This window comes from Saccopteryx bilineata, chromosome 6 (genome assembly GCF_036850765.1).
Source record: "Saccopteryx bilineata isolate mSacBil1 chromosome 6, mSacBil1_pri_phased_curated, whole genome shotgun sequence".
NCBI lineage: Eukaryota > Metazoa > Chordata > Mammalia > Chiroptera > Emballonuridae > Saccopteryx > Saccopteryx bilineata.
The window spans coordinates 34,020,386-34,035,466 of NC_089495.1; the positions used below are offsets into that span (position 1 = coordinate 34,020,386).

Consider the following 15,081-nt stretch of genomic DNA (forward strand, 5'->3'; position numbering starts at 1 on the left):
TTGTGCAATATTTTATTATAACAAAAATATTTAGATGAGTCTTATTGCAATATATTATCATATAGGTACTCACTGAGAAGGAAAAATTGGATAAAATGTACATTTAACAATATCTTATACATCCAATTAATCTGAGTAATTTTGGGGAAAAGAAAAAGATATAAAAGCATCCCTTTTAATATCAGTCCATGTTTTTTCCAGAGACTTGACAGACAACACAATCAAGATAAATTATTATAATTCTAACTTTAATATTAGAACCTGAAACATGTAAAAATTCCAGTCATCTATTGCTAGTTATTTGCCAAATGATAGTCAAATGTTTGTCATTCCATGGTTTTAAGTTTGTAAGATAATATTCAAATGCTTTATGTTGCCATGGGTCCTTTTGTTTGATTTTACACATGAGCTCATATTTTAGTAAACATTTTTTTCACCTGTTTAGTCTCTGTGTTATCACTTCTCGATACATAATAGAGATGTAGATAAGCAACAAAAAGATGACAAAGAAATCATCTAAAAAGCCTAGAATTCCAAACAAGGCTTCAGGTACAAAATCTAGAGGTGATATAAGATAGAAAAAAGCTCCCATTAAACAAAGTATTATCCTGATACGAAACATCCAGAAAAGGCCCCCGACTGAAAACATTTCCCTGAATGCATGTCTCAGTAAAGTGGGTAGATCCATAATTCTTTCCATAATCTGGTAGGGGGAAGAACAAATATGATTTGGCATCTAATGTATCAGACTTCAAAATATTATACTTTTCTTACAACATGCAGACAAAATCAGTTAACATAAATAAAGGAGTTTCACATATTGCTTGAACATCATATTTTCTAGTTATCCATTTTATTTAAGAATAGTTCTTTAGTTAATATGTTCTTATAAAATAGGTCTTATAGCAGATAACTGAAAAGCAACTAAGAGGTCAACATATTTAAAATACAGGATGTGCTAATGTAAAACTTGAGTTATCTCTCATTTGAGTCAGTAAAATAAATGAAATGAAGACCTATTGTATGGGATTAGAGTCTGAGGTTTGAGCTCAAGTCTAAGCTTTAAAGTTAGATAGATCTAGGTTTGATTTCAAAGTTAATCACTTATTAGCCAAGTGACCTTGGGGAAGACTGTTTAATCTACTAGAGATAAATTAACAGCTAATTGAGTATTTATGTACCAGGAGGACTCTGAAGAACTAAAAAGAGGTATTGTATATAAAAGACTTTTATAAATTGCCAGACAATATGTAAGTATTATATATTAAAGGCACATCAACCTTATTGACTTTGACAGTCTAAGAACAGAAATGAAACTGACCCCCTCTTAGGATGTTTATTCTGCTCAGCTCAAGTTTAAGGGAGCCACAAAGATTTTTGGAATGCCAAGCCCTACCTTTCTGAAAATGATTAAGTTTCTGAATATGTACAGAAACATACATCAACCACTAGGTTTTTACATAAATGAGCATAATTTTCACAGCTGAAATTTAACAAATGACAAATTTTTAAAAATTCAAGGAAGTGGAAACATTGGAACCCTCATACACTGTTGGTGGGAATGTAGAGCCCCTTTGGAGACAGTTTGGCAGTTCCTCAAAATGTAGAGTTACAATATCCAGCAAATGCACAATGAGGCATATGCCCAAGAGGAATAAAAACATACATCTACACAAAAACTGGTATATGAGTTAATGGAAGCATTATTCATAACAGCCAAAACGTGGAAATAATTCAGATGTCCATCAACTCATGAACGGATAAACAAAATGTGAAATATTATTCAGCAATAAAAAGCAATGAAGTACTGAATATAGTCAATAATATTCTAATGACTGTGTATGGTGTCAGATGGGTACTAGACTTATTGGGGTGATCACTTTGTAAGTTATGTAAATGTATAATCACTATGTTGTACACCTGAAACTAATATAATATTGTATGTCAACTGTAACTGAAAAAGAAAAACAAAAGTACCACAGCAACAAAAAAAAGCAATGGAGTACTGAGACATGTTACAACATGGATGAATCTTAAAAACTGTATGCCAAATGAAATAAGCCAGAGACAAAAAGCCACATATCATGTGTTCCCATTCAAATAAAATGATGAGCTATCCGTAATAGCCAAATCTATAGAGACAGAAAGTGGATTAGTGGTCACCAAGGACTGGAGAGAGGGGAAGGGATGGGACAATGGCAAGGAACGGCTCTAAAGCTTTTGGGAGAATGAATATTCTAAAATTATATCATGGCGGTAATTATATTTACTCTATACTCTCATACAAATCAAACTGTATACTTTAAAACAGATGCATTTATGGCATGTAAATTACATCTAAACAAAGTCTTAAAAACAAAATATAGTACTAACATCTACAGGGTGTGGCAAAAGTAGGTTTATAGTCATGAGTACATAAAACAATTTACTCTTGTATTATTTATTATTGTATTATTTCCATATGAACAACTGTAAACCTACCTTTGTCTCACCCTGTATTTGTATGGCCTTGAGCAAGTCAGTTTTTTCTCTGACTGCGAACCTCTCATTTGTACAGTATAGTTGTTAGCTGACTACATGTCTAAGGCCCTATTAGTAACGACTTACCATGACTCTTCAATATAACAATTATCTTCTTTCTCAGGAATTGGTAATCAAGATAAACTGACCAGAGGAAATAAATCACTTCCTGTGGTCATTCTACTGCCCACCACAACTCAGCTATTTTTTTTTGAGGGGTGGGAGGGAGAGAGATGAGAAGCATCAACTTGCAGTCGTGGCACGTTAGTTGTTCATTGATTGCTTCTTGTACGTGCCTTGACTGGGGGACTCCAGCTGAGCCAGTGACCAAGCTCAAGCCAGTGATCCCATGCTCAAGCTGGTGAGCCCAGGCTCAAGCTAGCGACCTCAGGGTTTTGAACCTGGGACCTCGGCATCTGCACCACCACCGGTCAGGCCACTCAGCTATTTTTAACCATCTGTATAAATATCGTAAGTCGAACTCTCTCTATATATTTTACTTAAGAAGTGCCAAACTGAGAGGAAGATGAAGACAAGAATGGGAATAATTGTGCAAGTGATGAGAAAACAGTTTTAAAAATACCAGATAAAGAAAATCTTTTAACTCCTTCTGGAAAACAGGTCACAAAAGAACAAAAATGGTCTTTTTAAGAATCACTTGCTGCCTGTCCTGTGGTGGCACAGTGTAAAGCTTCGACCTGGAACACTGAGGTTGCCGGTTCAAAACCCTGGGCTTGCCGGTCAAGGCACATATGGGAATTGATGCTTCCTGCTCCTCCCCCTGTCCTCTCTCTCTCTCCTCCCTCTCTAAAATGAATAAATAAAAAATTGAAAAGACAAAGAATCACTTCCTATACTAATTTTATATTCTCTATGGAAGAAACTAATATTTAAAGCAAAACAGCTATACAGTTTTCACAAGGTCTATAGTAAATTACTTTAAATATTCTAACAATACTTTTCTGTCCATTATTAGAGCTAATTTTCACTGCTCATATGGTATACGTTATACAAAATCCTTAGACAAGAACTATGAAATGAGTTACTAAGAAACGTTTGTCTAGTAATCACAATCTCACTCCAACTTTGAATGAGGTGGAATATCGAAGTCAGAGCTAAATGTCTTTATCATACTGGCATTTCTCTTACTCATTAAATATATATTTCACACACACACACACAAAAAGAATTAAGCAATAGTATACTTCACACTTGCAAATATAAATGAATATTTTTTTTAAAGTTCAGTGGTAGTTCTTAAATTTGAAACGTTGATTTTGAAAGCATCATCCTATTGTTGTCAGTGGAGATACATTAAAAAAAAATTGCTGGATCAAAAATAGCAGGAGCGACTCCCAAGTAACCATGGAGAACAACAATGATTGGGTTAAGTTTTCATGTTGCTTAAACATCTAAAAGATTTACTCATTATCACCCACAAAAGATGAAACTATAGCTTTAAATGTACATGACATTATAGAATAAGGAATGTGAACAAGGGAGCAGAGCAGAGTTGTTTGTTACTAAAGCATTTTAATAGCTTATACTCTTGGCTGGTAGTAGTAGTATCAATTTTATCTTAAGGATAATTCATTAATTTACTCAGTAAACATTAAGGGCCTACTCTATCCTAGACACTGAATTTCACAATGAGAATCTAGTAGTGACAAGATAGACAGTTTTTGTCTATGGAGAGAAAGACAGTAAATACGATCTGAGTGCGTTTGTGACTGATCTTATAAAGGAAATGTGCAGAGGGCAGTCCCAGAGGAAAAACTCTGGAGGAAAGTCTAGTAAAGAACTATCTGAAGGGTGAGAAGTCATCCATGAGAAGAGCTGAGGGACAAGTATTGCAAACAGGAAACGGCACTTGTGAAGGCATTAATGTGGAAAGACTTGGAGCTATTCTGAGAGCTGAAAGGAGGCCAGTGTAGCTGTAGCATGGTGAGGAAGGGGTGACACAAGATGTTAGGAAGGGAAAGAGGGAAGCAGGGAGGGAGTGAGGGAGGGAAGGAGGGACTAGGTCACGCAGGACCTTGTAAGCCACAATAAGGTGTTGGAACATTACCCCCCAAAATTGCAAGTTTAAAACACAAGGGCATCATGGCCTTGCTTATGTTTTCAAAATATTACTCAGGTGGCTGTGCAGAGAAAAAAGTCAAAGTGAAGAGGCCATGGCAATTGTTCTAAGCAAGAGATCATGGTGATTTTGATTAATATGATGGCTACAGACACAGGGCATTTTTATGAGGTAAAAATGACAGCATCCCCCTAGAAGAAATGCAACAGTACAACTTACAGATCAGATGAGGGAGAGGAGGAGCTCAGTAAGAGAAAAGAGTTAACTGAGTTAGGGAGGGAATCCGTTTAATATTATACATGTTAAGTCTGACAGCAGTGGAACATCCAGGTGGAGATACAAGCTAAGCAGTTGAATATTAAGTCTAGAGCTTGGGGGAAGAGGTCTGGGCTTTCCGCATATTAGATTTGTACTTAGTATATTCGGGTTTTTGAAATGCATATTCAGTTACACACACACTTCTAGAATTCTTTGTTAGATTTTGAGAAATCTGGAATGAGATAATAAAATGTTACAGTTTAAAATCTATCAAATGCCTTTTGTTAGGGGAGGGGTCAACTGTAGAATTGATGTTATTTAAAAATAGAATGCTTTTGAATAGCTAACATGGCATACAGGGTTACATAAGGGAAAGTGTCGAACAGGGCCAGTTAAGTAACTTAGAGTAAAACACAATTGCAAAACTTCTTCCAGAAGGTCTCAGAGGTAAGTTTCTCATAAAACAAACCCGATTTTAGAATCACATCAGAGTTGATCATTTTACATTTCCCTCCAATTTTTCCTATTTTTTTTTTTTTTTTTGCTGGTATCTCTTTCATAAAAAAACTTTTACAATGCCTTTTTTAAGACAGAAAAATTAGTCCTTAGGAAAGGCCTAATACTGTATTTACTGGAACTCAGTAAATAACAAAAATGATGAAAGTAAAACTTAACACACATAAACAAGGAGGTGAATTATCATATCATTATGCTTTAATTGTGTTCCCTCTACCCTTGTACCTTCTATAATGGTACTTACAGATCTGGGCTGCCCTGAGAATCTCCGGTTATAATCATTAATATCTTGATGCAATGATACAACATCCTGAGACTGGTCATTTTCACCAAATACTGGTAGCAATAAAGTTACCTGTATATTACAGAAAAAAAAGGTTATACCTTTCTGCAGCATCAGTTTTTTCATATTGTGCTCTTCAATAAAATAAGGGAAGCTTCTGAATTTAAATTTCACTCATTTCCTTTAATAAGGGCAACATGGGAGGAAAAGATTATTGCCTACAATAAAATTCAATGCAAAATGTAATCTGAAATCTGTAAAATAAAATGGGCACCTTATCCAAACACCGGTTCTAGTATTTTCCAGTCCATACCAAGAAGAAAGTATTTATTTAGAGCTGAAGATATAAGAATGATGAGAAAACATGCAGGAGCAAAGTCACATAAAAATATCTATTACCTCGAGAGAGAAAAGTAGGGATTCTCTTCTTTGATTAAAATCGTGATTCCAATCCTCACTGGTGTTTGAAGTATCTTTGACTATTACGACCATAATACAGAGATTAATTTAGTGCAATGACTAAAGCTCTTGAGCCCCTATCCCTCCTATATTCCAAAAGGTAATTCTTGATAAATAACGTAATACATTTAACCCATTTTCCTCCATGGTAGAGGTAAGGACACACAAATGTCCCAGGACCACGTTTGGGTAAGCTGAAGATGAGAGGCCTTGAAAACCCCTGATAGAAATGATCGCTGTAAAATGAGAGGAAGATGGGAAGGAGTATTGACAGATTAAATCATCCAGCTGTTGCTTTTGTCCTTCTTCAGGTCGGCTGTAAAACTAGGGCTTCCCGCTGCTCCAAACAGATAAAGGAGTGACTAACAGCAGTAGGTGGTAGGAAGAGCAGATCAGCATTATCTTTTTTTATTTTTTACAGAGACAGAGAGTGGGATAGATAGGGACAGACAGAGAGGAACGGAGAGAGATGAGAAGCATCAATCATCAGTTTTTTGTTGTGACACCTTAGTTGTTCATTGATTGCTTTCTCATATGTGCCTTGACCGTGGGCCTTCAGCAGACTGAGAAACCCCTTGCTGGAGCCAGCTACCTTGGGTCCAAGCTGGTGAGCTTTTTGCTCAAGCCAGATGAGCCCGCGCTCAAGCTGGCGACCTCGAGGTCTCGAACCTGGGTCCTCTGCATCCCAGTCCGATGCTCTATTCACTGCACCACCGCCTGGTCAGGCAGCATTATCTTTTTTATGAATTTGTTAATATAAATGGATTCTTCCAGTAAATATTAATTGAACACCTACTGTGGGCAAGGCACTGTGCTAAGTGCTTGATATACAAAATAAGAAGACATGGCCTTGCCTGTAGATGACCACAATCCCAAGACAGACGGGGAGGCAGACCTGTTCAACAGCCTGTTCTAAGGCGTGGTGGTAGGTGTTATAATGATGCTTGAAAGCAAAGACTTCTTCTCCCTAGTGTCCAGAAATCTTGAAACTTAAGCCAGCCCTTGCAATGCAGGCAGGACTACTGGTGTGTTAGTGTATGCATTCACAGAGGAAAGCGGTGAGCATGTCCTAGTCAGGCATCAGCCTAGGCATTATTATTTCCAGTGAAACAGGAGGCACAGCATGTATTGACCACCTGTTTTGCCTCCAGGATGAATTACTCTACAGTTAGAAAACCAAAAGCTATTAAATTAATACAACTTTAACTCCACCTTTCTAGACTCTAGCCACTGATGAGGGGTCCAAAGGATACCACTTGATAATGTACATATACCCTATGAAACGCCTTGGACGGTGAAACTAATTCTTCAATGCAAGCCCCTAGGGCCAGGTCTCAGGGTGCCTGGCAGATAGCTAAAGATGATGAGAGGTGATAACTGGCAAATACGTTTCATTGTTGACTGCGTTGTGTCAATAAAGAATCATCCAGGGAGGCAGTACAAAACAAAACCTCACAATTTTCCACCTGACCATGTGATAAAGAAGTAAATGTGAAAGAGACAGAGTTTGGGAATGTAGAAGGAAGAAGGAAAGAGAGAAGCCCTGAACCTTCCTCTACAGGTAGTGATGGGGGGAAACAGCTAGAACAAAGGCTGAGAGTTAGTCAGGAGTGGGCAAAAGTAGGTTTACAGTTGTGAGTATGTGAAACAGAATGTATTCTTGTATTATTACTTATTAATTATTGCATTATTTTCCATACCAACAACTGTAAACCTACTTTTGCCCCCTGTATATCTCTGTGTGTATGTATTTGTATTTAATAATACATACCATATGGTTTTATTTATATAAAGTCCAAGAATCAGGCAATACTAAACAATTTTAGAGGTGTACGCTAAGGTAATAAAACCATAAAGAAAATCAAGGAAATGCTTATCCTAAAAGTGAAATAGCCTGACCTGTGGTGGCGCAGTGGATAAAGCGTCAACCTGGAAACGCTGAGGTTGCCGGTTCAAAACCCTGGGCTTGCCTGGTCAGGGCGCATATGAGAGTTGGTGCTTCCTGCTCCGCCCCCCCTTCTCTCTCTCTCTCTCTCTCTCTCTCTTTCTCTCTCTCCTCTATAATGAATGAATAAAATCTTAAAAAAAAAAAAAAAGTGAAATAGAGGTTAGCTATAGGAGAGGAAGAGGGGGTGAAGATTTGGGAGAGCTCCTGAGGGGGCTTTTCTGGGGCTGTTGGCTAATTTCTGTTTCTTCATCTGAGTGATGACTGCTTAAGTGTTGCTTTGTGATAATTCAATGAACTCTAGTTTGTTTTGTGTGCTTTTCTTTATGTCTGGTTATATTTTACAAATTTTTGAAATATCATTTTGGTTTGTTTTTGGTCTCTGCAGGTTGATGGCTTTACACAAAGTCCTTTACTGTTGTTTTAGTAGGGTTGCAAGAGAGAGCAAAAGTAAGTACATGCCTACAATCTGACACCATTACTTGGAAACTACCCTTTTTAGGCCTTTATTTGGCACACGGGAAGAGTTCGTAAGGAGATGCTGTCTTTTTACATGTTCGTAACTCATTATCAGAAAGGTGTGTATTTTTATTTTAAGTGGGAAATTTAAAAACTATAAATGAAATTACTAAAACTCTACACACAACTGAGAGAATGTCCTATTTTGCTATATCTACTAACTGAAAAACTAAGAACTTTTTGTTGCTTTTTCCACTTTGTCAAAGAAATTGAGAAAATTTGGCAATCCTGTTTGTGCTGACATTTCAGTCTTCAATATGTTTATAAAAATTGACTGCCTCCCTCCTGAGGTAGCTTCTAGACTAACTATAATGGTCAAATCTGTTCTGAATAATTCAATGTGCTTATGTTTCCAAAAAAGACATTATAAAAATTATTATTTGTTATTTAAAGCTATCTGGACCCTTACCAGAGAAGGGCAGATTAAAAATAAGTTAAATAAAAAAAATAATAATAAGTTAAATAGGAAAAACAATTGTTTTTTCAAAAGAAGTACAGTGGATATTTGCTTAAGGCTGATTAGCTAGTTCAGTTGTTCCTTTGCTGATTGATATAACAACAACGACTTTCTGGGATCTGGGAGAGGATTCATTTACCATTTGTTATTCTTACAATTGAAGGAGTTCCAAAGGAATTCCCTTTTATTTTGAGGTATCTTAAAGACATTTAAAAAATGGAGTGACATCATTGAAGCTTTGGATGAAGGCAATTCTGCTAAAAATATCAAAATAATTCAGAAGTCAGATACAGAAACTATAAAGATTTACAAAATGAACTCGTATAAATGATGCTTTCTGGATACAAACATTACCGTTTGTCTACAGATTGGACAACTGATGGCCCCAAGCCATGAACCGTATCGCCAGTACGCAATAATGCAGGTACCTAATAGGAAGAAAAAAACCCATTAATACTGATTTTTAAATATCTGATATATTATAACAGTATCATCTTATTTTAAAATATTTTTTTACTTCATCCAACATCTCTTTGGCAAATTCAATTCCCAGCCATTAAAAAATAACAATTCCCAGCCATTAAAAAAACCACTTTATTTAAACTACCAGTTAAGATATAAATATTTTTAGACAAAAGCAAGATTACTTCTATGCTATGAATCTTTCTAGAAAATACTACATTTCCAGCCCTGGCCGGTTGGCTCAGTGGTATAGCATCAGCCTAGTGTGAGGATGTCCTGGGTTTGATTCCTGGTCAGGGCACACAGGAGAAGCAACCATTTGCTTCTCTTCCCCTCTCCCTCCTCTTATATCTTTCTCTTCCCCTTCTAGAGCCATGGCTCAATTTGTTCAAAGGCACTGAGATGACTCCGTGGCCTTCACCTCAGGCACTAAAAAATGGGTTGGTTGCGGAGCAGCCGAGCAAGGGCACCAGATGGGCAGAACATCACCCCCTAGAGGGCTTGTCGGGTACATCCCAGTCGGGGTGCATGTGGGAGACTGTCTCTCTGCCTCCCCTCGCTCAGTAAAATAAAATTAAAATTAAAAAAAGAGAAAACACTGCATTTTCTATGTAAAATAAAATAGTAAATAAACATCACTATATAAATGATACCAACAAATCACAGCCTAAATTTTGTTTGAAATTTCATATATACGTTATAAAAACATAACCTCTACCATTTTATGAGTTTAGAAAGTCAAGTTACTTAAGTATCAATAAAAGAAATTAAGTAGTGTGAAAAGGAACCAAAGTATATAAAGATTACATGCTGTCTGCTTTAATAAAGTTTATAATACAGTTCAATTACTGAATCAACTTTTGTACTGGGTGGGTTTATTTTTCTGCTTGAAGGTGTTTATCAGCAGCAAAAAAGTTATACACAACCTAAAGGAAGCTCTCAAAAAGTAGTTGGTGAGCTAAGTGTAGAAGCACTAAATTTTAGCTCAGTAACAAATGAATAAGACATATTTTTAAATACTGTCTGTTGTTTAAGGGGCCAATTCATTTTCCTCTCTCCAGGACACCTGTTTTCAAAACATCCAGATCCCATTGTGAATCTGAACTAAGTGCTTCCTGTCTCCTCCTACTGCCAGGATTTTCTCTGTGTTCTTACTCTTGCTTTGACAACCTAGCTCTCATTTGTTCCTTATTCTAATTCTTCCAGATCAAACAAATGTCCAGAATTCGGAAGAAGCAATGGCAATCAAAGGTAACATACTTAAATCAGTCAGAGGGTAGCTGAATCTTGAACTGTGGAATATTAATTTTAAGTACAAAAGGAGTCCAGAGAGGGAGAACACTTGGGGATGTCTTAGAGAGTAAACTTAAACTGCAAAGGAGAAAGGATTTGAACTTTGTAGGAGAGCAAAAATTTAGATAGGCAGAAATCAGGAGAGAGGACACTCCAGGTTTTACGAATACCAAGAGCAAATGCCAGGGCAGAAATAAATGGTATCTGAGGAAACTGGTGAGCAAACCAATGGGCTAAGCAAAGGCTGTCCAGAGGTGACTGTGGGGAAAATGGTTTGACAATTTAAAGAGGAATTTAAAAGCTAAACAATCTTTATCTGATATTCTTTCTCTACTCTCAGAGTGTTGTGTTAATTAGATAATATTAAGTACTCTGAGTAATCTAATTTCATATAGACACTATATGAAAGCAAAACTTATTATAAATCTGTTAGTATTATTACTGTTTGTAATGATGCCTTAGATTTATCTATTACCTTCTAACCCTAAAGTTCAGTGTGTTTTGACATATATTAATTTATTTAATCCCACATCCTTTTTTTCACAAACTGAGGTATAGGTGTCCTTGTATTGTAAATTATGTAACGGCCACTTTCCTGCACTGAGAAACTGTGGTCCAGCAAATTAAACACGTCAGTTTATACACAGCTGCTATGAAAAGCTAGACCTGTTTCCTTTTCCTCAACTTTCTCCCTCTTTAAAAAGAGAGATCCACTTAAATAGGACAGTGAGCGAGATGACTCAGTGACTTTAATCTTAGTCACGATCTCTCTAAATTTGTTTTTTTGTTTGTTTTTAATTTTTTATTTATTCATTTTAGAGAGGAGAGGGAGAGACAGAGAGAGAGGAGAGACAGAGAGAGAGAAGGGGGGGAGGAGCTGGAAGCATCAACTCCCATATGTGCCTTGACCAGGCAAGCCCAGGGTTTTGAACTGGCGTCCTCAGCATTTCCAGGTCGACGCTTTATCCACTGTGCCACCACAGGTCAGGCTCTAAATTTGTTTATATGTAAAATGGGACTAACACCTCATGAGACTGCTGGAGAATTAAATAAAATAATGAGGGCTACAACTGCAAGGAAGGTGAGGTCTGCTGCTGCATCATTCTTAACTCCCTGTAGTAAAGGAACAGAACTACATAGTTCCATGCACAGGAACTGAGCTACAGTGCTCCTGATACACATGGTATCAATGTATTTTGAACTACTATTCAAATAAATACATTTCCGTGTATTGAGAACTTGAATAACTAGTTTTTTTAACCTTTGAACCTACAGACAGTAAATAAAAGTGTCTAACAAGTAGAGCAGGATATCACAAGCAATCTGCCCTATTACCTCAGACCCAAAGGTAAAACCAAGAACACAATACAGCCATCTTTCAATTGCCTGGGTTATCCACTCAGTGAATTACTTAAGCCCGGGTTGGCAAATAGAGTTCACCTTGCCTGCCAAACCTCAAAGATTCCTAACATTTGCCCGGAATACTGTGTTAGATGATGGCTGAGTCCATAGCCAGATTCAGAGAAAAGAGTGTCCAATTGATTAGGAATATCTACCAGAAGTTTGACAGTGAGAAATATCAGCTTTCTCTGATGGCCATTTAATTCTCCCTATCTGATCTTTCATTATTTTGCTCCTCATTAGCATTTCTAACAGATAATTATAATTTGTTAGCTACTTAGGCAAAAACCTTAGGAAAGAGGTTGGAATTACTGGATGAGGCAATAACGGGGTTGGTCAGTACTTCCTAAATGAGCACAAGGTACAGAAAATCCTGCATTGCATGGATTTCAAATATATAGATATGTCACTCCCAACAGCATAAACAGTAACACTATATATCTAAGAATTCTATATAATGAATCTCAGACAAAAGTCATTTATAGGGTCATTATATGCTACATTTTAAATTAGTCTTTATACGGAAATTGTGTGCATTTTGGGAGTAAGTAGAACCCTATCTTCAATACAGCTGTTGAAACAGAAAGAAATGCAATGAAAAATTAAACAAATCTTAAGTAGAGAGTAGTTGTATAAGCCACCAATCAAAGAATAGAATTGAGCATAGGGTTTGACGTTTAAAACCTGCCTCTGTCCCTTAGCAGCTGGATAACCCTTTGTAAAATTTCTTAACATCTCTGAACATGGGTTTTATGTGGATAGATGAGATGAAGTCTGTAAAGTGTTGTGTAATAACTGAATCTCCCCAATCTCATATGACCATAACAAGCAGTGACTATATGGTATCTCATTATTCTCTATGAAATCTTTCTAGAGGGTAGAAAGCACCCCTTACTAATAATAAATATGAAATCAACATTCCCTTTTTGTCCCACTACATGCTTTATGTTTCTCATTCTCTATCACCAACCCTCTTGAGATTATGAAAAAAGAGAGGCTAAGAACTTCTGTGCTGACTCAAGAGTAAGAAAGAGTTAGCCGAGCTAAGGGAAGGTCTTGGACAGAATCCTTTCTGCCTTGAGAAGGATGAATAATAAACGAAATTACTACAAAAGTGATGAACAATGAGTCAGTCAATCCATCATGGTATTGGTATACCTGAATTACTAGTCAAATAAACACATTTCTGTTTATTGAGAAGTTGAATAACTAGTTTTGTTTTGTTTTAATCTTTGAACCCACAGACACTAAATAAAAGTGGCTGATAAGCAGAGCAGAATATCAGGAGCAACCTGCCCTAGTCACGAAATACAAAATGTGACAAAGAGAGAATTAGGGATCCAGCCTGTGTACCCACATGGGTCTTGGTGCAAACAGTCATTGTTACCAAGTGTTTCGTTTCCTTACCGCAGAAGAGATGTCCGCAGTTTGTTTCCACTGGGAAGGAGGCTTGATGCAAACAGATCGGACAGTACATGTCAGTGTAAAACTGCTGTCGGGCAGCAGCTGGTACATCCTGATGAGAAAGTACGTGTATATATTGATACATGACACACAGGCTTTTCAAAGTTATCTTTATGTCAAACTATACTTAAGAATATGGCCAATACTTATGTAATCCTCATCAAATTTTACATTTGCAATAGTTTAAGATCTTTTAAGGTTGATAAAAGTTATAGTGTTGTATTATTTATAAACTGCATGGTCTCTACCTTCCTTTTTGAACACAATTTAAAAATAAAAAATCTAAAATAATTTAGTAGTTTCTCTTTTACTCCATTAAAATGAGTAGATTATTCCAAATAACACAAGACTGAGCTAATAAATGCACAACTAAAGAATAAAAAATGTCTATTTCCAAAGTATTAGCTTTTTTTAAATGCTTTTCCTGCTTTATTTATTTATTTATTTATTTATTTTACAGAGACAGAGAGAGAGGGATAGATAGGGACAGATAGGAACGGAGAGAGATGAGAAGCATCAATCATCAGTTTTTCGTTGTGGCACCTTAGTTGTTCATTGATTGCTTTCTCATATGTGCCTTGACCAGGGGCTACAGCAGACCGAGTGACCCCTTGCTCGAGCCAGCGACCTTGGGTCCAAGCTGGTGAGCTTTGCTCAAACCAGATGAGCCTGCACTCAAGCTGGCGACCTCAGGGTCTCGAACCTGGGTCCTCCGCATCCCAGTCCGACACTCTATTCACTGTGCCACTGCCTGGTCAGGCCAAAGTATTAGCTTTTTTTCATTTTTCATTCCTGACAAGTGTTACATGTGTGCTGTATCTTACAAAAGACCAGAATTAAACTTTCAGAGAAGAGGCCCTGACCCTGGCCGGTTGGCTCAGCGGTAGAGCGTCGGCCTGGCGTGCGGGGGACCCGGGTTCGATTCCCGGCCGGGGCACATGGGAGAAGCGCCCATTTGCTTCTCCACCTCCTCCCCTCCTTCCTCTCTGTCTCTCTCTTCCCCTCCCGCAGCCAAGGCTCCATTGGAGCAAAGATGGCCCGGGCGCTGGGGATGGCTCCTCGGCCTCTGCTCCAGGCGCTAGAGTGGCTCTGGTTGCGGCAGAGCGATGCCTCGGAGGGGCAGAGCATCGCCCCCTGGTGGGCAGAGCGTCGCCCCTGGTGGGCGTGCCGGGTGGATCCCGGTCGGGCGCATGCGGGAGTCTGTCTGACTGTCTCTCCCCGTTTCCAGCTTCAGAATTAAAAAAAAAAAAAACTTTCAGAGAAGAATATTGGTCATTTTGGAAGTAGAATGTAAGACCACTGGTAACTTGAACTTAAACCCTCAAATAGTCATTATTGAATTTTAATGTATCTCAGTTATATCACTGTTGTGACTTAATAGAAATGTTATTAACAGAATTATCAGTATAAGAAGCACCCAGATA

At 37.5% G+C, this 15,081-nt stretch overlaps 1 protein-coding gene across 5 annotated transcripts in view; it reads right to left on the reverse strand.

Annotated features, from left to right (window-relative positions):
• RNF170 (ring finger protein 170) overlaps positions 1-15,081 on the reverse strand; it is a 30,423-nt gene continuing 15,342 nt past the window's right edge. For all 5 annotated transcript variants that reach the window (XM_066234120.1, XM_066234118.1, XM_066234121.1 and 2 more), the window contains 4 exons: positions 13,601-13,709; positions 9,392-9,465; positions 5,619-5,729; positions 1-703 (listed from right to left, as the gene is read on the reverse strand). In XM_066234120.1, the coding sequence (XP_066090217.1) occupies positions 434-703; positions 5,619-5,729; positions 9,392-9,465; positions 13,601-13,670 (525 nt within the window). In that variant the 5' untranslated portion in view covers positions 13,671-13,709 and the 3' untranslated portion in view covers positions 1-433. The remainder of the gene's footprint in view (positions 704-5,618; positions 5,730-9,391; positions 9,466-13,600; positions 13,710-15,081) is intronic.